The following is a 27,015-nucleotide window of genomic DNA, read 5'->3' on the forward strand; positions in this document are numbered from 1 at the left end:
GCGCCACCCACCTTGAGATACAAGTTCTAAGGTCTCAAGTATAGTTACAACGGCTGCCCCACCCTTCAAACCGGAACGCATTACTGCTTCACGGCAGAAATAGGCGGGGCGGTGGTACCAACCCGCGCGGACTCACAAGAGGTCCTACCACCAGTAATTACGCAAATTATAATTTTGCGGGTTTCATTTTTATTACACGATGTTATTCCTTCATCGTGGAAGTCAATCGTGAACATTTGTTGAGTACGTATTTCATTAGAAAAATTGGTACCCGCCTGCGGGATTCGAACACCGGTGCATCGCTACACACGAATGCACCGGACGTCTTATCCGTTAGAATGCACCGGACGTCTTATCCGTTAGGCCACGACGACTACTTAAATTAAAATAAACATATTCGACATCATATTTATAATTCAACTAAAACATTAAGGAATACTTATGGCGATTAACACTTCTTCTTAAACCTCAAGTCTTAGAACAATAAAAGTCATTTTTTTTCTTCATTATTATATTCTTATTACAATAATAAAATTCAGGGAAACAGTATCATACATGAATAAATACAATTCTAACCATTAAACAATGAACTTTCCTTCTACATTTAGATAATTCTCTATAAATCTTCGAAAGAAGGTTTTAAACATTTCGCAACAATGTATAGATTATTTCGTTACTTCATTTTCTTTACAGGAATGATTATTTGAATGATTCAACGTTCTACATTAGCGACTCGCGGCTATACGGTTATTACTATATAACTGTATGCGGAACCGAGATAAACTTTAGATTACTAATACCATAACTCGAGGAATTAGACCTTGTGTTCAAAAAAAATTAACAAAATAGAAAAAAAAACGCGTCCTCTATACGCGTTCTAACTATCTAAGTGAAGGCATCAAATTCAGGTGATCACGTGCGTGCGGTCCGCTTACACACTCGCACACATACATTACACAAAAATTAACATCATACCACTATTTTCCGTCTAAAACTAAACCTAATCATATCTAAATAATATTCATAATCGAATAATAAACATTTTTCCTTTTTAATTTCAACTGGCTCAAAACTGTAAACATTATATACATATTACAATATATTAAGCATCTCTTCTTTATGAGAGAACTGAAATTATTGCACGGTAGAGAATATAATATTAATTAATTTTCGTTCGACCAAAATGATTTCTTGTTTCATTACAATGAATATAAATTATCTTTAAGTAGATTATATTTTATGTAATAATTTAATGTAATTCTCAGATGTGAGAAAGCAATGATAAAGTACCGCCAATTATGTACATAAGTAAATTCATTAATTTACTTATTTATTTACGTAGTGGCGAACCAAGCTTTCACTGAAATAATTCAATATATATCTTCGGCTGTATTATCTTCAACAATATCTATCACATGGAATCTTTTAGTTTAAATATTATACATTTTTTTAATCAACTACGTTCGTTTATAGAAACTGCAAAATTAGAATATTAGTATACATATCTCTATATTCGCAGAATGCACGTTACATACGGTTGAATTATAGTATCTGTTTAAGAAGCTTTATATTTTGAAAACTCATTTTATTTAAAAATAAAGCACTTTTAACAATACATAGTCGATTAGCGACTATACTAATATAATTTGTACACGCTAAATTGTATGATTCTCAAAGGACCAGCAGAAGAAGCAGCAGAGAAAGCACCCCTCAGCTTTACCGACAGATTAATTTTGAAATCATGTTAATATAAATGAAAGATTAGGCCACAGCATCGCAGAAAAATTAAATCATCAAGGGATTTTACGTAACAATTACGAAGGTTGTGAGGGCACAGCATATATTATTATATATATATAAGTTTATATCTGGTCGCTATTGAAATATTCACGTAAATCTCGTTCTGAGGAGGGCTCGAGAGCTAAATCAGCTAAATGAGTATTCCTCTCAATATAATAATTTTGTTTAGCAAAATGTACCTACTGCAAACATAGAAAGTACTACCGCCATAAATGTTTAAAATTAATTAAGGTTCTCCATATATAGCGGTATATTGTTAGATGGAAATGTGTGAAAGTTACAAGTACTTAACAACATAATTTATATTTTTTTGTCGAGACTGAAGTTTTTGTGTAGGCGATAAGGACATTCTGAGTGTCATGGCCTCGAATCGTGTGGTGTAGTGTCGGTGTGTGGGAGGGCGCCTGTCTCAGTAGGGAGCGAGGTTCCCCCAGACGAGGCGGGTGGCGGCGTTCTACATGCCGTACCCGTGGTAGGGGGCGGGCGAGGGCGCCTGCGCAGTGTACCCGTACTGCGACGGCTGGGGCGGCACCACGTACGGCATCGATGGACCTGTAACATTTTGAGTTTATAAACTGAAGCTCATGGTAAAGTTAAATATTTACCTCAGAGTCCAGTCTCAATTGTCCTACAATGACAAAACACAATTACAAATTACACTACATATTTGTAAACACACATTCCTTATTTTAATCATTTACTTAATAAATAACAATTATGTGGACAATATATCGTGTGCGCGATTAAATATTATTTAGATTTGGTATGGCACCACTAATCACTAGAGTCTGCTCCGGTGAGGGGTGGATAGTATGAATCCTATAACCATATCCCAACCTTAATCCAGCATTAGAGGTCATTAAGTTAATGATGATAATCTGGAACAACTGGCTCATCTACTTTATATTTTCAGGGATAATTTCTGCAACACACTACTCAGCTTTGGAATGAATTTCCCTCTACATGGATGTAGTATCCTATTCTTCAAAAGAAGTTCGTCCTGAGCAATAGGCAGCAGCATGATTGTGCTCCTGGCATTGCTTATCCATGAGCAGATGACCATTGACCATGAGCTCCGTGTACCGTATACTCAGTTACAGACTACAATAAGTGTTTACGAACTGGCAGTCAGCATGAGTTGTGGTTCTATTATCATGGTGGGCTTCGCTTCGTGCTCCGCATTCTCGGTGCTTCGCTTGGCGTCTGCTTCTTCAAGCTTCTCTACTTTAGTTGTCAACTCGCGAACTGTCTGTTTATCATAATAAAAACGAATTAATAAAAAAAACTAATTTAGGAGTCACTATGAAAATTTAAGCAAAATTTTCCAGTCAATCAATGCTTTGGTTCTTAACCTTGTGACATGTTAAGTTAATGTATGTGACAGACATGTATGATTTTTTTAAATAGAATTGAAGTAGTAATCAATCATGCATTTAATACATACCTGAATAAGATAGGGCATGGCAAAGTCCATGATGTTATGTCTCCATGCGAGCTCGATGACAACATCGGGTTTCAAGAGATCGTAACACTAAAACGAATTAAATTATTGTACATAAAGTTTATTAAAATAAATTTAACTACTTCAGGGCACTTGCACAAATATATGGTAATTGTTAGAAATTATATTTACAATAACATTGTAAGATCTGAAAGATTTACTGCCATACAGATTTTTACATTTTTTTATATAGCAAACACAACAATTTTGATGCCCTTTTTTATTTAGAGGAGGAAATAGAAAGGATTGTATATACACGTATGGGCTTACCGTACGCGCTACCACAATTAAATATCCCACGGTTTGTTTGTGATAATGGGATTTAATTATTTCAAAGAATTCTCCTAGCTAAGTTCTTTTTAATAAAGTCATGCTGTGGTTAAATGCTACAGTACCTGATATAAGCAAGCCGAGAAACATTCGAAATTATCTCTTTCCAAGAACCAGTTGAGGAGCTCTTCGGCGACCTCGGGCTGGCGCGACTCCGATGCATACTCCATTGCATCGGCGTACAAAGCGTCTTTCTTACAGAGCTCCACGCTTTGCTTCCATCTGTTATTACCTGTGAATTATAAAATAACCTTGGTTATGCTGTATCCTGTTCCTGAAATTCATTTAGTTTATTCATTAGAGCTAACGTGCTAAAGCTTTTTTTATTATTATGGGTAGACGACTCACAGCCCACCTGGTGTTAAGTGGTTACCGGAGCCCATAGACATCTACAACGTAAATGCGCCACCCACCTTGAGATATAAATTCTAAGATCTCAGTATAGTTACGACGGCTGCCCCACCCTTCAAACTGAAACGCATTACTGATTCACGGCAGAAATAGGCGGGGTGGTGGGGTACCACCGTAGGTGTAGGTATACCCACAAGACGGACTCACAAAAGGTCCTACCATCAGTAATAAATGCTTGTGGTAAATTTTTTTTCATACCCAGCAACACTCGACGTGTCTACTGTGAAGAAATACCGGTTTGAATTTCAAAATGATCATTCAGTGCGATTAATATATTGGGGTGGGCTATAAATTTACCTACCGTCTAAGTGATTACAGACACTTCATTGATGATACTAGACATGTCATTAACTTGTAAATACATATTTATAAAAAATTTTTGAACATTGTATTAATAATATACATTACATACCTTTGTATAAGTAGGCGGCAATCCGTCTGAATTCTGTAAGTTCGTGTTTCTCCAACTGTTGCGCTAACGCAATAGTGTCGAAGTTGTCGAAGGCGTCGATCGATGTTCTTAAGCCCTGTTTTGTAAATTGTTCATGGTAAACATTTTAAATTCATATACATCATAATGGCGATTTCTTATAAGCTTAGTTGGGGCAGGGATATGAAACGGTAATTTAAAATGTTCAAGCAAACTTACTTGATAATCCTCCTCATCAATAAGCAGCGAGTTCAATGCTTCATTAACAGCCTTATTGTTCAAACTCTGCACTGATCTTAAATAGGCCTTCACTAGTTGCAGATGACCAGCTTTGGTGAAGAAGTTAACTGCTCGGGTGTGATCCATGCGTGGGGCCAGTACTAACAGTAGATCGTTAAGGAGAAGTGGCTTGTAGTCTAGGTAAAATTGGATAGCTTTGTAGTACAGTTCCATGTTCGCGACCTATTAAAACAACACAAATATTAAAACCTCAAATATTTAGATTAAGTTCTTAAAACCATATTCTCGTTGTACCAACCATTAAAATCAAAACAGTTGAAAAGAAAAAGTCTAAAACGTTTTTTAACGAACTTACTTTAGTAATTATGTCTTTGAAGTGTCCCTCGCGCCAAGCCTCGGTGGGATGCTGCATCATCGTGAGAGCAGCGTTGTCATACTCCTCATACTTGTCATACAGGAATACCAGCTCTGACCAAAGATGGGCATGTTCAGCAGCACGGAGTACCTGACAATGCCATTTTTAATTCATTATAATCAGAAGCATTAAGAGGTAACACAGCCAGTATCTTGGGAACTGTGCCTCCTTCAAGCGCATTGCAAGATTTGTTCTACTGTATGAATTGATTTATGTTAAATTATTTTGATATGTTAAGATTATTGATCTAATTATTGACATAAAGAAAATCAAAAGCTATATCCAATTTGGCCAACAGATAAAACTTATTAATATAGACTCGTAAATAATAGAAATATCAAACAAAACTAGTAAAATAAGTAACAGTTTACATTAGTTTAAGCTATATATCAAACCTGACATTTAAATTTCATATTACAAAATTCGCAAAATAAAAATCACACTTGTCTCTAGAGAGATTCTCTGCTTGTATCGGAAATAATTACATCGCCTTTTTATTTTGACTTTTATTAGTTTTTTTTTTTGTTATAATAATATTTCAATTAAACATCACAGTACCTTGGGAATGTTAACGCGTGACCAGAACAGTTCGAGGTGCTCCCTCATCTTCACGGGCTTGTATTTTGAATACAAGATGGCGAGTTCAGTGAACATTCCCATGTGAGCTCTCTCCAGCCCTAAGGCAGCTTCTAACAAGCTGATCAGCTCGTCAAAGTGACCTCGGTCCTATGAAACAAACGAATTGAAGCAATTATAATTTGAAGCATAATTATTGATACCAGTTGCCGGTGCTCTCGATAGTTTTTTCAGATAGATCCTAAGGATTTATGGAGATGAATTAATGTTCAATTCAATTATCTGTAAAACGAACACCCTGTATGTCAAGTTATTGCAAATTTACAATTACAAGCGCATATTAAAAAACAACCTGGTAGTAATTGATGAGGTCTTCAAGTTCGTCAGCATGTACTACAATGTGCAATCCGCACATTTGCGCGAGTCTAAATTCACCGGCGTCCACGCACGCGAAGCAGACCTCCTTCCATGTACGCGTAGAGTTGGCCTTACGCGCGCTGTCCACGGCACCTGAATTCGAAAACAATAATGTAATCATTAGCTTAGGTCAATAAAACAATGGTCTTGTCGCCAGTTAAGTTCCAGTCATCACATAAATTTAAATAGAGAAATGTAGGGTTTTATATTAGTCTATCACTTAATTGCCCTAAAAATATTTGCACCAATTTTTTTCTTTTTCTTCCTTACATGAATCGACCATCGCTGAGCGCTTGCGAAGATTGTCGAAGCATTGATTTTTTTTTATTGCTTAGATGGGTGGACGATCTCACAGCCCACCTGGGGTTAAGTGGTTACTGGAGCCCATAGACATCTACAACGTAAATGCGCCACCCACCTTGAGATATAAGTTCTAAGGTCTCAGTATAGTTACAACGGCTGCCCCACCCTTCAAACCAAAACGCATTACTGCTTCACGGCAGAAATAGGCAGGGTGGTGGTACCTACCCGCGCGGACTCACAAGAGGTCCTACCACCAGTAAAAACGCTTATTGGTACATACCTTGGAATTCTTTCAGATGCACCAAAGTAATGGCAAGACGAGCGAAGTTGCTGACGTTGTTATACAAGAGTTTCGCAGCGTTGTACATCTTATCGTCGAAACAACGGTCACCGATTTTCTGGATGTCAGCATGATTCGGGCCAGAGATAAACTCTTCCAGATCGGCGAGGCGACCGGTGCGGGCGTAAGCGTAGATCAGTTCGGACTCTATGTACGATTCGCGCGCCTTCTTCCGGGCCATCTAGTTGCATATATAATTAACGTGAGTATATTATTGTATATATTGAATATCTATACTAATATTATAAAGAGAAAAGATTTGTTTGTTTGTTTGTACTGAATAGGCTCCGAAACTACTAGATTTGAAAAATTCTTTCACTATTTGGAAGCTACGCTATTCCCGAGTGACATTGAAAAAAATTAGGGATCCTTACTAAAACTCCAATAATGTAACCCAAGGTGTAAAAAAATTACCTAAAATATTCTTTACATCGCGTGCCCTGCGAAAACTATTGATAATAGAATAAAATTATGTACTAGCCCTTTGTAGAACACATTATTATTTACAAAAAGTGTCGCGACAGCATATGACTAAGTATTATAGTTATGCCGCAATAAGTGTACTTTAATTAAAAAAATAAAACAACGTCAAATATGGTTGAAATTTTTGTTAAAGACCCGAGCGGAGCCGGAGCGAGCCGCTTGTATATTATAAACTGAGTACAATATACTGGTCAGACAAGATTAGATGTCGTCTCCACGGAATGTTAAAGAGTAATAAATAAAAAGTATTTCCACTGCCTAATATAAATCATAAAGTCGCAATTTAATTTCCATGGAATAACAACTATAGCATATTAGCTCTCATATGCCATCAGGTTTCCTATATAGTTAGGGAAATCAAAAAGGTACTGACCTGCAAATACCTAACAAGATCATCCCAAGACTCTTGCTTGGTAGCAGTAGCGACAACGTCCATGTAAGCGGAGGGATCGTCCGCTTTTATGTAAGAGTCGATGGCTTCCTTGACCAGACCTTGCTGTAGTTGAGCCTTTGCGAGCTGAGACCAAACACCAGGCTCGTTGCATCGCTCGGCAAATTCATAGGCACGTTCGAGATCTTTCACTTGTTCAATCAGTACCTGAAATTATTTTAATCAATAATTTAAAAAAATTCAACTATAAAAGAAGAAATTCATGATACACAAGGATTGATTATAAAAGAAGAATGTCGTACAGATTTGGGTTGCTACAGAAATATATATTTAATGAATAATCTATATTTAGTACTCACTTGTATAGCAGAAGTATTAACATCGAATTTTTTGAAGATAGCGAATGCCTCCTCGTATAATTCATTGTTGATAGCAATGTTGGCGATATCAGGTGCGTCGTAGTTATCCAAACGATTGATGTATTCCATTACACGAGAACGGTCCGCCTTGATAGCTGTAATAGAATGAAAAACAAAATTAATTAAACATATTAATTAATGGAATCGTTGCCAGCATGGTTATTGGGTTTTGATAGTTTTGTAATATTGAATTGATGAAACTATTTCTTTGTCAATAAATTTAATAGAAGAACGAATAGCCCAAACTTATATTTATATTATATTTTTAAGATTTTATGGCTAGGTACAAGCATATTAAGAGAAAAACATAGGTGAACAAACAAATCCATTTACAATTTTGTTTACATATATTTGTTCAATAAATACATAATAATATGTATATAGAACGTCAAATAAGTACTTAATTAGCTTACCAGTAAGAATCAAAAGGTTCTGAAGGTTCCTGTGATCAGAGAACACAGAATTGTCAAGAACAATCTTTTCAAGCAGCTCAATGAGTTCGTTGGGTAGGTCGGCTGTCATGAAAGCTTTTACAGTAACAGAGATATCTTCAGGATCTTGGGTTTCAGAAAGAGCTGTTTGCACCACCTAAGAAATAAAAGTATACAAAGGTTAAGTTATAGTCTCAATTGTACTGGAGTAACCACTTTAAAACTATAAGAGCTTTAAAATGCGTGGTACCATAGCCCACTGAGTTTCTCGCCGGATCTTCTCAGTGGGTCGCGTTTCCGATCCGGTGGTAGATTCTGCGAAGCACGGCTCTTGCTAGGGTTCGTGTTAGCAACGTCGTCAGGTTTAAGCCCCGTGAGCTCACCTACCTACTAGTTAAGGTTACGCTGAAATAGCCTCTCAAGGCTCTCAGCTTAGGTAGGAAAAAAAAGAAAAAAGTGGTACCATGATAGAAAACTGATTTACCTGGTCAATAAGTTGCCTCTTGTAAGGATTCTCCTCAGAGAGCACCTCGAGCCAGAGGTCTTGATCCTTCCTGCGCACCAGGTAGCGAGCCTGGGTCTTAAAGAGAGAGTTGTCGTTGCAGACGGCGATGAGCTCGCGGTCGCACTGTCCGCGCTCGTACGCCACGCACGCCAAGTGCGGGTCGCGCTTCTCGCAGTAGCGGCCAACCACGCGGGAGTCATACCTGACAATTATATTGACGGTAATTTTAATTAATAGCTTTTTACTGCGGCTACTGGTGGTAGGACCTCTTCAGAGTCCGCGCGGGCAGGTACCACCACCCTGCTTATTTTTGCCGTGAAGCAGTAATGCGTTTCGGTTTGAAAGGTGGGGCAGCCGTTGTAACTATATCTAAGACCTTAGAACTCATGTCTCAAGGCGGGTGGCGCATTTACGTTGTAGATGTCTATGGGCTCCAGTAACCACTTAACACCAGGTGGGCTGTGAGCTCGTCCACCCATCTAAGCAATAAAAAAAAAGCTATTCTTAGAGGGTTTTTATGGCGAAGCATCAGAAACAGGAGGTAGGCTATTTAATTATTGATGTGCAGCTTGTAATTTACTGATTGCAGTAAAAGGACAATGCTAAGTTAACAAAGATATAATTATAATTATAAAACAATTTCATCAATTACTTACCACTGATTTTCTCTGAGGAATCTCTCAGGATTGTTGTTGGAATCAATGTAGATTTTGGCTAGAGCATTATGTGTGGCTGGTTCGTTGCTGCCCTCATGTACTCTTGTTTCCAGCCAAGGAAGGAGGAGTTTCAGTCTAAAAGGATGAACATATCAAGTCATTACAAATTGGATTAGTTCTGTTTTTGAATAATTGAACCCCCCTTCTAAGTCCCATGTTTGTACTGCACTGTGAATCCATTTTAACTTTTCAAGTTTATTTAATGCCAAATATAATGTTAAGCATACCTATTCCTCTTTTCCACTTCAGCAACCAATTCATCAGTCGAAAACTGTCCCCGAACAACCAAGATCAGGTTCTTAATGATGTCTTCAGCACAATCAACATCTAACAAGCCACCAACTACGACTGGCAGACGAGAAGGATTAACCTGAAATCGAAATATGAATTTTTTTTTAGTTTTGCTGAAAGGTATGGTTACATTAATTTCATGTAATTTTATGCATCCTTGTTCTCTTGAAAAATTTACAGTGATATTCTCAGAAATTTAAGAACTGCATATTTTGGCGAAAATAGCAGGCAGATCACAAGCACTTGGAACATTTTACGTAAATTTATAAAGATAGTAATTTTATTACATTTTACATACCTTTTGTACATAAATCTCAATATATTTCTGAAGACTGTTTCTATATAAGTACAAAACCAAGTCGTGAACAAAGTCGAATCTATCACAAACTATGATAAGAGGCAACTGGTCGGGAAGCTTTGCTTCTTTGAGGAAATTCTTCACGCGCTCTGGGTTGTAACAGCTGGATTCGCGACAGATACGCTCCACTTCCTTGATTTGACCAGTCTTACATGCAGCCTGGAAATAAATTGATATCAGTGAAAAAGAATTACTAAAGTATGAAAACATATTATATATCTGTGTATTTTGAAAACATCCTATTACAATACCATCATTGCGAATTTGTAGTTCAGCATGTTAAGTTAACATAGTTCCAATAAAATTTTATAAAAAATATAAGTTTAGTTTTCTTTCAGTATGATCTTTAGGTAAAAATATTAGTACATACCTGAATATATTTAAAGTGGACTTCTGGATCCTGGCTGAAGTTTACAATTGATCCCAGGAAATAGAACAACCCTTCATATGTTTTGAAACTCTCAAACAATTCAATTAAAGCCTTTGTTGTTAGTTGCTCATGGTATTTAGTGGCGATCTGGACACAAATCTGCAGATTCTGACGGATGTTAGCCTGAAGCATTGCTTTCAAACATTCAAGGGAGTCCTCTACAGACAAACTTCCGAAGTATGTGACAAGCCAGTCAGCTGGTAAAAGGTGAGTATGTACCTGTAAATGTTATATCACATATAATACTTTATTATATTATTATTTTTTTATTGCCCTGGTAGGCAGACAAGCATACGGCCCTCCTGATGGTGAGTGGTTACCGTCGTCCATGGACTTCAGCAATGCCAGGGGCAGAGCCAAGCCACTGCGTAACGTTAAGTACTCTCCACAAGCCTCGTTTGAAGAAGGATATGTCATAGCTCTCGGGAAATATTTTGGAGTATGAATGAACACTTACTCCGAAATTATTAAATTATTAAACTATTAAAATTATTTAATTTCTTTCAACAAATAAATGAGAGGATTTCACAATGCTATAAACATGTACAATTATTATGTGATATCATTATGTACTCACAACAGCTCTCTTGATGTCATATAAGTCAGTGTAATGCTCAAGCGCCCGTTGTAACAATCCAGCCTTCTCGCAGAGTTGAGCAACGTGCGCGCGATCGTACTGCGTGAACATCGCGTTGCCGAGGATCGCATCTGCTACCTGCGGCGCTGACATCAAGTTCATTTCTAGAAGCCTGTAATAAGAATAAACTTCATATTCATCAATAATATAAAAACACATATATTTTAAATGTATTAAATTAATTTTGTTATACATTAATTACATAAAATTATTGATAATTTTCAAAGATTTACAGGATAACCATTGATAATTACAGCTTTGATACAATATATTAAAACAATATCAAATGCAGTATTAAGTGTGTACCTAGTTTGTAAAGGTCCTTCCTCAGGTCTGTTATTCTTCAGAGCGTCCAAAAGGAAGGCTGTACATTGTTGCACCATATTTTGTTCCATGAAAACATCTACTATCTGATTGATGTCTGCTAGAGGGGGATCTTCGGCGACTAACATTCCTGCAAATCCCGCCCCTTGTTCAGGATTAGTACGCATCACTGAACGAAGAAGATAAATGTAGTCTGGAGTGTAGCCAACCTATAAAATAGAATGTAATTCAATCTCCACTTGTGCACAATGCATTTTTCATGCACATTTAATTTAGTTATAAAATCATAAATCTATTTAGGAGTTTTTGGAAAAAGGAGAAGTGACAACCTGAAATAAATTGTTCCATATATGAAATGTTTTCCTCTTTATGAGAGTAAAACCTTTTAGGTATGAAAATTAACTGCGCAGCATCCCCTAATTCAAAATCCACCAGCTTACAACAACTTAGAGTATTTAGTAGGGGCTAAACCTCAATACATATAAGGTTTAAACTCACCTTCTTGGCATATAATACAATTTTCTGGAATTGCCCAGTCTCAGCAAAGCACTGAATAACTTTACTGGCGACGTTGGCACGAAGGTAAACTGAGAGAGCAAGTGTAGGGTCTACTTGCTTTACAAGATCTCCGAGTTCTTCTGAGCACTCCAATTTTTCTTCCTTCAACCATTTCTCGAGCAGTTGTTTTCGCCCTGTAAGACAAAAAACATTAAGACAAATGCAATTGTTGATTCAAAGGTTTTATGAATTTTTCATATCTAATAGTGGGGGGATTTGCTCATTGACATTTGTTATTTTACAAGTTAAAGTTTAGTATAAAAAACTTACCTTGCAATAAAACAGGACGACACAATTCAAGGGATTCAAACTTGTTGAGTTGCGCCTGATCAAGGAGGATACCAAAGTATTGCAACAACGGCGAATTTTGACCTGGCTGCGTGGGCACTTGTTGGAAACGCTGGATAGTTTGCGGTGTACGGAGGATTCCTCGAGGTGCCATAGCTGCTACCTGTTGTGTTTAAAAAAATATTCAAATACCTAATATTTATTTAAAGTACTTAACTTGCCAATTAATTTTATTTATAATTCAAAATCTAAAGTCAATTGTTTATTGGGACCTATGTGATGCTAAATACCACATTTAGACAAGTGATGTATCGATTGTTCATGAAACACATTTAATTGCATTACGTATCAACATTTAGAACAAAAAAAAATACTATACCTTAGCAGCCTCAATGTATTGTCCATTCGTGAACAACATGTTGAATTTCCTCACAAACAGTTCTTCAGCACCTGCCAAGTTGTTACGCACGGCCATGCGTAACGCTAACTCGGGGTTCTGGAGCACGGTGTTTATGTACGGAACTATTGAGTCTTCCTCTACCGTCACTGATAGCACTTGACCTTTGCGGTTTACACCTATATCAATAAAATTGAGTTAACTAAGAACCGATTATTCCATTTTGAATTAATCAGAATTCGAATTCAAAATGAAAAGAATGGTAATATAAAACAACTAGCTTTTGCCCGCGACTTCGTCCTCGTGGAATAAATAGTTCACAAATAATGCTTTATTTTAGAACTAATTTGGTTAGCATAAAAAACGTTATAGTGAGCCAACCATAACATAATAGATATATGCAGTCGCGGACTTTTTTTTAGATCTTTTAAAGGGGAACAATTCTGTCATACATTATTTTAGCGAAACTTTAACCGTTTCCGCAGCGCACGCAGCGGAAGTTCTCAAAAGAGATTAAAACCCCGATTTTGAAACATTCTTTATTGGTGCTCCGCTTACATTGGTCTTAGCGTGACGTTATATAGCCTATATAGCCTTCCTCGATAAATGGGCTATCTAACACTGAAAGAATTTTTCAAATTGGACCAGTAGTTCCTGAGATTAGCGCGTTCAAACAAATTCTACAGCTTTATAATATTAGTATAGATATAAAATCATAAAGAATGCAGTAAATATGTACATATCATTTCACAGTACGATTCTGCAATTCATATTAGTTTCGTGTGCAATAGAGCATGTAACATTACATTAAATTTGCATACTTAATATTGAGAGTTAACTTATAATTTTATCGATAAATGGGTTTTATTGTAAGCTCACCGATAATACCACCAGTCGCTTCATGGGGCGCTGTCACGAAGATCGTGTCCGACGAGATACGGTTCATGTAAATGCACGTTCCCGTCTCGATGTCGTACATGTGAATGTATCCATATTTGGTAATCAAGTAAATGACGTCATACTTCGGCGATACTTGCATCGCCACTGGGAAATCATTCTGCGCCTCCGCTGGGAAGAACACGTCGACGGCTTTCTTCGGAAATGGTTGGTTGCCGGCCGGCGTTTGGCCAACCTCTGTTGGAAACATTTACAGATCAAATTTTGATTGAATAATTGGCCATATTATGTGATGTATTATTTCAATTTATCAGTTTGGTGAAATGTTGGACCAACTTTCGAATGCTCTTTGTGTAGGTGTTACTTGAAATTCTAAGATTCTTGTTTTCGCAAGGCTTTAAGTTTTAAAGTCCTTTTTAAACTGCTAGTGATTGAGTAAATTGGAGAGAATCATTTCAGTAAACATTACACAGGCGTACACAAAAAAAAGGTATTTTTTTTGGTGCAGGTCTTTTTATTTCCTTGGTCGATAAAGTAGGTAATGTACAATATATTCACATACGTCATTTTAACTCATCAGCTCTAGTTTATCGACTACCCTCATTTTTAATTTTTACCCACTTTTTTCGCAAATAATAGCTCTATATATTAGCTAATTGTGAGAATTAAGTCACACAAGAAATGCATAAACATGACTTTCAAAGAAACTACAAGGAAGCAACGAAAAGGAAGCAAGGCCAAGATAACTGCTTTACTTAAATGTCATTGATTATTGTGTTGTTCATTATAGCCAACATCACTTCATAGTGATGATACGATAACTTACCAATAATGTGTAGTTTGCCGCCTTGGGCAGTCCTCACAGCGAAGCAGAAGAGAGTGGACGGCTCGGCGTTGCCTTCCGCTTTGAATGTGGCGAATGACGCGGCGTGTCCCTCGATAGGCTGAGAGCACTTGCGCTCGACAGAGTACAGCTGCATAGCTCCGACTACCCGGTTTTGTTGAGCAGAAATACCTGGTGAAAAGGAAATTAGGTTATACGAAAAACCCGTTGCTCGTCGTGACAGTGACTTGATAACTTATCATACCGCCGTAAACTATCGTTTGGTATATTTTTGCTCCATAAGGAGAATAAAGGATAATTCTATCTTGGGGCCATTGCATATTTAAATTCGTATATTTGTAAAAAAAAAAACATCGTTGTATAAGTAGTGATAATCGAAGACATTTTGTTATGTCAAAAGTTGATATAAAACAAGTATTTATTGAAACTTTTTTACTGACTATGGCTCCGTAATTCTCAGTACATAATATTATACTAGCGACCCGCCTTCGCTTCGCTTCGGAAACTGTAACTTATTATTGATTTCTCCACTATTTAATGGACGTTATTATACATATTATAAGCCTTCCTCTTCAATCACTATATCTTAAAAAAACCGCATCAAAATCCGTTGCGTAGTTTTAAAGATTTAAGCATACATAGGGATATAGGGACACAGAAAGCGACTTTGTTTTATACTATGTAGTGATTTCTAAAAAACTCATAGCACACTTCTTCTATAGCACATAATTAAGGTTGTGTCTTGACGCTTTTAGAGTTAAGTGAGCAGTGTTAATTTTTTTTAAAAAAATCGTGAATTTAGTAACAAAAGGTTACTTACCGACCAGCAGTAACCACTGTTGCTTCGGATCCGTCCTGTAGTTAATGATCTGGCAATCGGCAAGCGACGAATGCCTGTCGAACATCTTTACGGGTGTCGAGTCGCCTTCCATCGACCAGTGGTACACCGACATCTTGGTGACCAGAGCGAGTGTGTTCAGTGAAATCCACTTCCAGAAAACAATGTCTTCGGTCATGGTGTGCGCCTTCATTTTGGATTTCATCTCGATGTTGAAGATTTGAAGTGTTTTTTGAGCTGTAACAATAGAATTAGCTGTAACAATGAAATCGTCGTGGCCTAAAGGATAAGACGTCCGGTGCATTCGTATCGAGCGATGCACCGGTGTTCGAATCCTGCAGGCGGGTACCAATTTTTCTAATGAAATACGAACTTAACAAATGTTCACGATTGACTTCCACGGTGAAGGAATAACATCGTGCAATAAAAATCAAACCCGCAAAATTATAATTTGCGTAATTACTGGTGGTAGGACCTCTTGTGAGTCCGCACGGGTAGGTACCACCGCCCCGCCTATTTCTGCCGTGAAGCAATAATGCGTTTCGGTTTCAAGGTTGGGACAGCCGTTGTGACTATACTGAGACCTTAGAACTATATCTCAAGGTATGTGGCGCATTTACGTTGTAGATGTTTATGGACTCCAGTAACAACTTAACACCAGGTGGGCTGTGAGCTCGTCCACACATCTAAGCAATAAAAAAAAAAATTAAAAAATTAATGTTTAAAAATATGTTTGTCTTGATTGATGAAATGACAACTTGAACTGACGTCAGGCAGAGAATACTGCTTAGTTTTATGTTTTTAAAGACTCCACATTCTCAATCTGAACATCTAAGTTGTATTATAAAAAAAATACTTAATACGCGATATCCAATTTAAATGAAGATGAACGTTTACTCAAACGTATACTCTCAACAAATCTGCAAAAAGTATTTATGTACCACTTTCACAAAAGCGAAAAAAAAATTATCTCCCTTTTCTGACAGCCTTGAGGCTTCACACTAGTGTGTAGGTGAGCTCTCAGGGCTCAAACCGGAGGTGTTGCTAACACCGGTCCTAGCTAGAGCCGTGCTTCGCAGAATCTAACACCGAATCGGAAACGTGACCCACTGAGAAGATCCGGCGAGAAACTCAGTGGGCTGTGCTTTTGGATTAATTTACTCGTCGAGCCGTTCGTCGCAAGCAACGGGTTCGGCGAGGACGGTGATCGGTGCTCAAGGTGCCTAAAAGCACCGTTAATGGATCGGGAGGATCCGTATTGACGTGAAAAAACAATATTATAGTTCTGGCAAAAGCGGGCAAAGAAAGGCAGGCAGCTGAGGGCCGCGGTTATCACTGCCTGTTCACAGTAAAACTGTTTTTACATGGCAGTTTATGAAGCATTTAAATTTTTGATGGCTTTATTGCTTCGTATCGGTAATCACGATTACCTCCAGTTCCACCTGATTTTGTTTACGGTTTCGTGTTCTATTAATCGGTATAACAGCGAAGGACAAATTCAATATTCGTTTCTTATGTAAAAGATTTTTTTTACTACATTTAATATTGTTATGCCGGTAAGAGTAACGCCATCTATCGCCGTATAGTCGAACGAATATAGAAGGATCTAGTAGCACCAGAGCGATTGAGAAGTACAACGCCATCTATTGTCTATAGCGGAAACACAATACTCGACTTGTGTGGAATGTTCTCGATAATTCTAGGGATGTGGTATCGGCTACAAAAGCGTCGCACAGATGGCACGCAGTCAGTAATTGGACCTACTCGAAGCGAAACAGGGAACGGATCACCTGAAGCGAAGCGGAAAAAGTGAATTGAGAATTTTAAAGTAATTGTGAAGTGTTTTAAGTGTTTAAGTAATAAATACAGTTTTTAGTTGTACTTTGGTGAAACATTTATTTATCCCGAACTTCAGCACGTAACAATATGAACATGGTCTGTAGGTCTGTATTATATATTTTCTACGACCGCATAGTAAGGGTTGGGTCGAACAACGTGTGAACGAGTTACCGTCACTTTTACCATGTCTTATTTTTTTTAGCACCTACTCACCTACATATTGCTTTTCGCTGATTTGAACCATCAGTTATTCGCGTATTGAGCACAATAGACCATCAGCTATTTTGACGGAATCGCGAGGAGCAAAGTTGTGTAAATAATTTAATTGCGTTAGTTAATTTATTGTTTCTTCAAGTTTAAGAAGCTAATAATGGGGGATTTTAAATCATTATTAAGCATCCTATTATTAACCATTATAAACCTCCGCACGGTGGCCGGCAAGAAGTGGATGAGGAGAGCCGCAGACCGGGCTCAGTGGTGTGGATTGGGAGAGGCCTATGTCAAGCGGTGGACGACTGTGGACTGTTGATGATGATGATGATGATGATGATTAAGCATCAGTATCGGTGCGATTAATGAAACAGTAGTTCTGGACGTAGCTTCTTTCAAAAATCCTATTGAAGTCTTAGTAAATTCCCATTTCGTTTCATTCCATTTCATCTAATTTCATTTCAATTGATTATAATTTGAAATAAATGAAGTTCATCTCATTTTTCAAATAACAGATTATAATAAATGTAATTATTTAAGAATAAAGAAAAACTTCACACTGGCAACCACGGCACCGTAAGAAGTCGATTTCTATATTTAAAAAAAAAAAGATAAGGATCATCGGAAATTACATACAGTGGTATGGAAAAAAATTTTGGAGAAACTTCTTACGCAATCATCCTTTTTCGTACTAGACAATTCGACATAAAAATCTTTAGTTCCGCTGCCAAATACGATTGCCAAAACAAGTCGATTTTAATAAGACTTTCTATTACTGCGCGGTCCAGTTACTTAATGGCACATTACTAATGCAGTTAAAATATTTAAGGTCAACTGTCATTGGAATTCGTTTGGCGACCCAAATAGGATATAACAAACAGGTCAAACGCCTCTCTCAAGCAAAGAGGCGATCTTGAATTAATTATCCTAGTGCGAACTATTAGATAACTAATTTATCAAAGGTCAGATATATAAGGGTTACTGAAACAATCATATTTTATTTTTCTTACAAGCAGTCTGATAAATACAATGGTTCAAAACTAATGTTTTTACAAGTTAAATAAACGTTCGGAAATATAACGTGCCCTTGCCGATCTGCAAAACAGATTTCATTATAATTTTCTAAATTGTAGAAACGGATATCTTGACTTTTAAACCATAAGGCATAACTGCTTGGCAGCAGTTACAGACGGCACTGCGGAGCTTCTGCGTATTCACAGACACCAATCGCAAGCTATATACTTATTTATTAATACGTGAAGCAAAAACTTTATATCCCTTTTTACGAAAATTGCGCGGACGGAGGAGTATGAAATTTTCCACATTTATAGAGAATATAGAGAAGAAGTGCACAATGCTAATATTTTTTTAAAATAATGCATAAAAGAAACATTAAATCAATAAAGAAAACATTACACACACTACATACCATGTATTTGACGCACACACGCATGCATACTATTTATTGTCAAATTTTTGTTCCTGACGTCTGTGGTCAAATTGAGAATAGATTAAATATTGTTTGTCTTTATTAATTTTTTTTATAGTGTATATTCGCCTTGGCGAAATTTGTGACTATAGAAGTATAAAATGCAATCATAATAGTATACAAACTTACAATTTCAATTAGTTATAGTCGAATTTCGACTACTGCGGGACCTCTAGTACTTATTTATTCACTTAAGCATTATTGTAAACATAAACGGCGAACTTAGTGGCATAAAGCATCATCTACCACCTCACTATTCGATCGTAGAGATTTTTGGAGCAATTCAGATGAACTCTATATTCTATAGGTATATTTGCAAATATACATACATACATGCAGTAAATAAATGATCAACTGATACACTATATCAAATAATACATTATAATAAAGGTACAGATCGAAATAAGAAGACATTACCGAACTAAAATAATGAAGTATTGAGTTATTGTTTTCTTGTACACATACAAGTTGAATTCGTTTTTATGAAATTAATAAGATAAGCTATAATAGAGAAACGAAAAACTGTTCAAGAAAACGAAATATATAAAAAAAAAAGATGAAAAGGATTGACGATAATGAGATTAAGCAAAGAACGAAGATTGAGAGTGGGTGTCGCTGTTATAATAAAATAGGCTTTTAAGGTACGTGGGCGAGTGAGAATCAAAGAGAATATCATAAAGAAATCTTAAAAAAGTTCTTAACGACGAAAAATAGAGAACAATTTCAGTCATTGTAAATGAGAGATCTCATTACACTTTTATATGTCGAAAATGAATATCCATAATTTTTTTTTCATTGCTTGCTAAGATGGGTGGACGAGCTCACATCCCACCTGGTGTTAAGTGGCTACTGGAGCCCATAGACATCCACAACGTAAATGCGCCATCCACCTTGAAATATAAGTTCTAAAGTCTCAGTATAGTTACAACGGCTGCCCCACCCTTCAAACCGAACGCATTACTGCTTCATGGCAGAAATAGGCAGGGCGGTGGTACCTACCCGTGCGGACTCACCAGAAGTCCTACCACCAGTAATTACGCAAATTATAATTTTGCGGGTTTGATTTTTATTACACGATGTTATTCCTTCACCGTGGAAGTCAATTGTGAACATTTGCTAAGTACGTATTTCATTAGAAAAATTGGTACGCGCATGCGGGATTCGAACACCGGTGCATCGCTAGATACAAATGCACCGGACGTCTTATCCTTTAGGCCAAGACGACTTCAAAGACATTTATAAGACATTTTTGTAATTATTTCATCAATATCCTTTATGGAAACTCTATTGATGTGATAAAATTAAGTATGATACGACAACAGGGTCATTTCACGTAGAAGATGAACGAACTACGACAAAATCAATATTACGCTGAGATAAAGGTCAAGCCTACAACTTTATATCTGAAGTACTAAATTTAACTTATGAACGAAGTCATTTTGAAACATGATTTATTGACACATTGTTTTATTATTATTATGATATCCTAGGGTGTTTACAATTCAAGGTCGTAATAATCAGATTATTATTTATTGAATTGCCGTAGATTTAATGAGGGCAATGACGTTTAAACAGCTTTAGATTATATGAGTCGTCTATTATCAAAGGTGGCAATCTGTGCATTTGGACAAAAAAATGTTATTGATATGTCAATTCAGATTTATTTGAATATAATCGTCTCCTTCAAAGAATACGGCTCAAAACCTGCATTAAATAAAGGTTAATACTTAACCTGTTATTTATCTAAGATGTCGTTCAGAAGAGTTTTGTGACTGCCAATGGAATACAAAGTCAATAATTCGTTTTTCTGATTTACCAATAATTGTCCAAAAGTCACATTGCCGGCTTTGATAATAGACGACTCATATATAAGCAATGATTTGATGCTCGTTTCCGTTCTTTATTAAATTTTGTGCCAAGAAAACGTAACTGACAAAATTAACGCACAGATGAGTCACTGCCAGAGCTGTTTCCCCAAACGGAGGCACGAATGTGCGTGATGTAACCAAGAATATAATAAATATATTTATTTTATACGTATATATAAATCAATTTGTGTCCATACATATTTGGACAAATGTACATATCGATCGCCTGCGTATATGCGTTACGTCATAGAAAACTGCAATGCAGATAATATCTTCATAGATTTTGTATTATGCTCAAACATTTGTGTAAATAATGTCGTGTACATTTCATATACATTAAAATTTGCAAATTCTTATCAAACAAAAGCCGATAAACGTTCAGGGATGACTTTGCCCGATAATGAATTTTCTATCAGTCAATGTCAAAATGTTAGGTACTTACTTACTACCAATTTGTACCAATAATTTTCGACAAATCAACTGATTTAGACGCCATTCACCGTAATCCGCGACTTGGCCACATCAAGTTAAATGAAGCCAATTTCCTTAATACGGAAATGTCATATATTTCGAAACAATAATAAAGCTATTTTGATATTGCCGAACACGCAACGAAATTATTGAAGATTATTTATTTTAAGTATATATCGTCAATCGCAAATTGTTATTTATTATCTTAACATATCCAAAGCTTTTAATTTACTAGACAGATGTGATAAGAGTAATGTTTTGTTTTGTAGCAAGCTTCAATTAAAACGGAATTAATATGTATACACAAAATATTTTTTATCTTCCTTTTAGTATAATATATTTTTTTGTTTGTTTGATGACACATTATTGTTGTTCACTTATACAGACAAAACTGATAAGTGGATAACTTTTTGTGTATTGCGACTGTGCCTGCGTTCGAGTTCGATGACCGGTACCGACTTTTCTAAATACATAGACCGTACCATACATGTGCTCAAACTACTTTTTGATGGGATCGCACAATAACAATTTGAATTTCCGTATTGAGCTTACACAAGAAAGCGAGCATCACCATTCCACATGTCGAGAAGCAGTGATGCATTCCGGTTAAAACGTATTTGTGGAATTTATGATTTGATGTTCATGGGCTCCGATAGCCGATGCACTGTTCCTCGCCGGATCTTCACAGTGGGCCGAGATTCTGGTCCGGTAATAGATTAAGTGAAGCAGATATCTCTGCTTGCACATGTCCCGGTATTAGCAAATTATTTCAGGCCGAGGCCTGTGATCTCGCACACTAGTCCAGGTGAAGTCAGAATAATAGCCTCTCGCGATTAATGACAAAAAAGCTTAGTAATAGTTGGATCGTGAGCTCCATTACCCTAAAGCCTAGAGTAATTTAACAAATTCAATAGTGTCGTCACTGGCATTCTTATAATATTAACGTTCAAGAGTAGTGTTCGAACATCGTTAATATCATGGGCGTAATTTGACTCTTTTCGTTACAAAATGTCGTCATTTTATTTATTACATACTAGCTGACCCGGCAGACTTCGTAGTGCCTCAATCTATAAATAAAAGACCTAAGCTTTAAACAAACAAAAGGAATCCGTCCGACTGGGGACACATCAAAGGGAAAACAAAATTATTATTTTTATTAAATTCCGAGCATTTTCATATTTATCTACCTTTTAAACCTTCTCTGGATTTCGACAAATAATTCAAGACCAAAATTAGCCAAATCGGTCCAGCCGTTCTCGAGTTTTAGCGAGACTAACGAACAGCAATTCATTTTTATATATATATATATATGTATTACATATTACAGGCGTCTCGCGTACAACACGGTACTTGTAAAACACGGTTTCGATATTAGACGGTACAAGAATTAAGAATAATAATTATAATACGGTTTTAAAATAACACGATTTCAAAATATCGAATTTGCATTGGAAATTTAAATGTATTTTTGAATTGCATTCAATAAGGGAAATCCCCGGGGCTTCGTATAACACGATCTCGAATACAAGGCCTCGATACTACACGGTATACCCTGTTTCGTATAACACGGTACGAATGACTCGTGTTAGAAATTAGAAGGACGATTTCTAATTATTTAATTGTCCTGATTCACTTATTAAAATGATAACCCAGAAAAATATTAAATTGAAACTCAATAAAAGAAAAGTGTTATGTAATGAATTTTTTGGTTATGTTTACATAAATATTTATTTAAATAAGTACACATCATATTTTTATATTAACTACAATATTGAATAGATCCCTTTTGCGTAATTATCACCTGTTTAACGCACAAAGAAAGCTTTCTTGGGACTATGTCTTTGTGTTGGGCGTTACAATCGCGTCTAAATTTAACCACACGATGATAAAACAACAAGAAACGCCCAGCAGGATATTTAGTATGTCATTTCTTTACACAAAAGCATTCTCAATGAAAATAGTTTTCTTTTTTAATTCTAATACATTGTGCTCACTTTTTAACCATCTGTATAATTTTATATAAATATACACGCTTTTTTTTCGTTTTTCGTCTTCTTGACTTATTCATACCGTTTTTAGACATGTAGGCAAATAGAATTTGGAAGCTTATAATAGATGAAGTCGAAATTTGAAGTATTATGTAATCTTTATTTCTGTGCAACCCACAACTTCCTTAAGTCTATAGAATAAAGATAAATGCGTGTTGCATTAGCTCCACACTAGCATATTTTCTTTGTTTTTTCTCTGGATAACACAAAATAAACTAAAAAGAAGAGGTAAAAATCCTGTTTCTCATAAGTTATTATAAGTTTTTTTTTTTTTTTGTTAAAATCATAATTTTGTTTTCTTAACTTGCTACATTTAAGGGCCCTGGCTAACAATTTTCGGCCATATATATTAATGATCAAAATTTACTTTTACATTTGAAACCAATTGCAGCAGAAACTATTACCATAAAACTGGCAAGAATCTGAATTTTGTAACAACAAAATCAAAACACTTCCAAGCAACATTCAGATTGTCTGCCTAGTGAGCAAACATGTTCCCTTTTTAGTTGCTAACGCAACTAACAAGTCAGTATTAATTTAAATAAAAAACATAAAAAATAAATTACTGCATTTGAATCTTTTTTGATGTCTCCACATACTGCACTAATTGAAATTTAAACTTAATCAACTTATAAGATAATTCTACCATATATTGACATAGATGAATTACTATCTTACCTTCAACACCAGCTTTGCCTTTCAAAGCAATGACTTTACTAGCTGGATTCATGATAGCAGAGTCTGCACTGATTGGTCGTCGAATTGGATTTGTTGGATCTGCCATATCAATAATGACAACTTCTGCAGTCTCACCAACCTTCTCGCGAACACAGATAAACTTGTCCGATTCCATGGTGAGAGTGTTGAAAGAAATAGAAGCAGGATTGATTCCCACATTGGTAAGCTGAAAAAAACATTTTTTAACAGAATCATGTTCCATGTTCCATCAACCTTCCATGTTCAGATGAGCAATTAATATGTTATATAATACAAATAAATCACATACAGAACTATCTTACATGTTTGGAACAGTTTTATAAAATTATGAATATATCATATTTGAACACAATTTTTTAAAAGAGCCTTAAATTTTAGTTGAGATTCTTTTTATAGTATGTTTTTTTTTATGATTGAAGGATTACTGGTGGCCCAGAGGCCTTTCCAGTTTCACCAGGACAGGTGGGCGAGCAAAGGCTCAGCCAGGAGGGGTGGGATTTGCTAACAGCTACCCGAGCGCCTCTGAAGGAGACCTAACAGCTCAAGAGCAGCTGCTTCGCAAATGAAACTACTACCGGATCGGAATCGCGACCCGCTGAGAAGATCCGACGAGAAACTCAGCGAGCTGATTCATGGGTTAGGTTGCACGGCGAACTCTTTGCCGAGTTCGACGAGTACGGTTACCGGGGTCCCTAAGCCTGCTCCTAGTGTTAGAGCTGAAGGCGTTTAATTCAAAGGTGTCTAGGGCTTTATAGTATGTGTAATTAGATACATACTACAAGATAACCAAATACTAAATTTAAAAACTCCACACAAAAAATCAAAAACCACTAAGTATACTAAAATACTTCATTTAATTATCACTTAAAACTCATTTTTCACAAATAATGTTATTCTTAAATTTTATGACATATAAGATGTTAAAATAATTAATTTCCCCTCCTAATAGTTTTCTTTAGCTTTCTTACAGATGAAGACATCAATTTTTATTCTAAGATATATTTTACCTACAACTACAAATGTTATTCAAGTGCCTACATTGCATAAGATATCTTATGGTATATAATTATTTGGTTATTTTTAATCATTAATTTATTTTAAATTTATATTAGGTTTAATTCACTAAAGAGAACTGATGCGATTTTCACTTGTTATAATCCTGAGTATTGATAAAATTGGAATGTAGTTAAATTATCACAAATTGTTTTTCAAGGAACAATATTTTGTTGAAGGTAGGTGAATTTTTATAAAGAAATAAAAATAGTGTTCGATTTTTTAGACCTTATCCTCTTTGAACAAAATCCACAGATGCCAATAATGTATACATTGACAATCACGAGATTTGAAATTAAAAAGAAAATTATATTTAAAACTTCGCGTTTAATAAAAAATAACCCCCATCTAGCGTTTCAACCCCCAATCATATGATCGCAAATTGAATTTGGAACAAATCAATACCTACTGGCTTCAACTCGACTTGCACGTAGGGGGTGGACACTGTCTAAGTAATGAAAAAAGCATTCATTACCTTACATTTTTTTGATCAATTCATTAAAAAGTTTCACTACCCATCCCTAATACACTTTCTTAGGGGGCCCTTAGTTCCTAAAAGGAAATGATCGGTAAATGCAATAAACTGATGGGCGTACTCACCTGTAAATGTTCTTGAAACCGTATCGGTAATACTTGCGCCATGTTTATTGATCACTCCGTCCTACACAAACCGAAAACGAAAAAACGGGCGACCCTTTTAAAATCGCGAACTCTGAAAAGATAGCACAAATCAATTTCACTGATGTCTCATCGGAAAACACTTTTGACAATCAACATGGCGTTCGTTAGAGAAAGAAATGACAACGACCGGATCGCGACAAAAACAATTTACTGATTATAAACGATAGATGACCTATCGTACTTACAACTTCTAGAATTCTACATGAAGAAGAATAGGGGCGGATAAATTTGGCTGTTTCGGAGTAATATGACGAATAATGTACACCCTCGGATGCCACATATACAAATGAATGAAATGGTAGACAAAAGAGAAAGAGAAAGCATGATATAAACTTCAATCACAATTTCTGCATTCATTATGATGCGATCGCATCTAATAGTAGTCTAGAGATGCAATCAAAATATTCCAAAAATAAAATTGAAAGACTTGATAGCATGGCTCATATAATACCCTTAGTACCCTTTTGGGCTTTTTTTTTTTTTTTTTTTATTTTGTCAGGAGGAAATCGCCGGACTCCCACCCTCCACTGGGGATGGAGGGTGGGGCATGTCGGAGTCGAACCGACTAAAACCTCCTGTCGCTCAACAACCAACGTCCAACCCTCGCATGAGACAGAACTCATGAAAAGGCAAGGGGAGGAGAGTGAAGCGTTTAGTGCGGAGCACATCTCTCCCATCACCCTCCCCCTCGGGACGCCGGGCCAGCGATCGTCGGCGCCACGACCACCAGCCCTCTCGGTCGGCAGGCTGTCCGAAGCCCGCCTAGATGGCGCCGGTTTGAATTGGTTATCCTACGAAATACCCCGCTGGGTCAGAACCAGCGTGGGTCAAGGATAGCCGGCCTTCCATCACCCGGATGCTCTTGCGTAAAACGCGTGCAGAGCAGCTTGCACGTCGTCTTCTTAGGCCCCCTTCGCCGGGCCCCAGACCGACATATGAGGGGGACCCGAAACACTTAGAGGGCCAGGGCTAGGGCGAGATCCGCCTCCCTGGCCCCCGCTCGACGGCGGCGGGCTTGTGCGTCTCTCACGCGCCCCGCCGCCTCCTTCTGCGAGATGGTGCACTCGCA

At 36.7% G+C, this 27,015-nt stretch overlaps 1 protein-coding gene across 2 annotated transcripts; it reads right to left on the reverse strand.

Annotated features, from left to right (window-relative positions):
* Positions 1–396: 396 nt before the first annotated feature.
* On the reverse strand, positions 397–26,292 carry Chc (clathrin heavy chain). 2 transcript variants are annotated; one of them, XM_012692597.4, is made up of 29 exons: positions 26,132–26,292; positions 25,866–25,977; positions 24,174–24,399; positions 15,553–15,807; positions 14,715–14,903; positions 13,871–14,125; positions 12,974–13,170; positions 12,577–12,757; positions 12,247–12,440; positions 11,731–11,957; positions 11,365–11,536; positions 10,728–11,006; positions 10,298–10,516; positions 9,936–10,078; positions 9,649–9,783; positions 8,972–9,194; positions 8,470–8,644; positions 7,997–8,151; positions 7,620–7,844; positions 6,704–6,944; positions 6,056–6,213; positions 5,686–5,853; positions 5,068–5,217; positions 4,692–4,934; positions 4,455–4,569; positions 3,697–3,863; positions 3,245–3,331; positions 2,923–3,049; positions 397–2,352 (listed from the first exon to the last, which is right to left on the reverse strand). In XM_012692597.4, the coding sequence occupies exons 2-29, from the start codon at positions 25,905–25,907 to the stop codon at positions 2,255–2,257; spliced, it is 5,046 nt and encodes a 1,681-aa protein (XP_012548051.2). In that variant the 5' UTR covers positions 25,908–25,977; positions 26,132–26,292; the 3' UTR covers positions 397–2,254.
* Positions 26,293–27,015: the final 723 nt, after the last annotated feature.

The sequence above is a fragment of the Bombyx mori genome, chromosome 16 (assembly GCF_030269925.1).
Source record: "Bombyx mori chromosome 16, ASM3026992v2".
Classification (NCBI taxonomy): domain Eukaryota; kingdom Metazoa; phylum Arthropoda; class Insecta; order Lepidoptera; family Bombycidae; genus Bombyx; species Bombyx mori.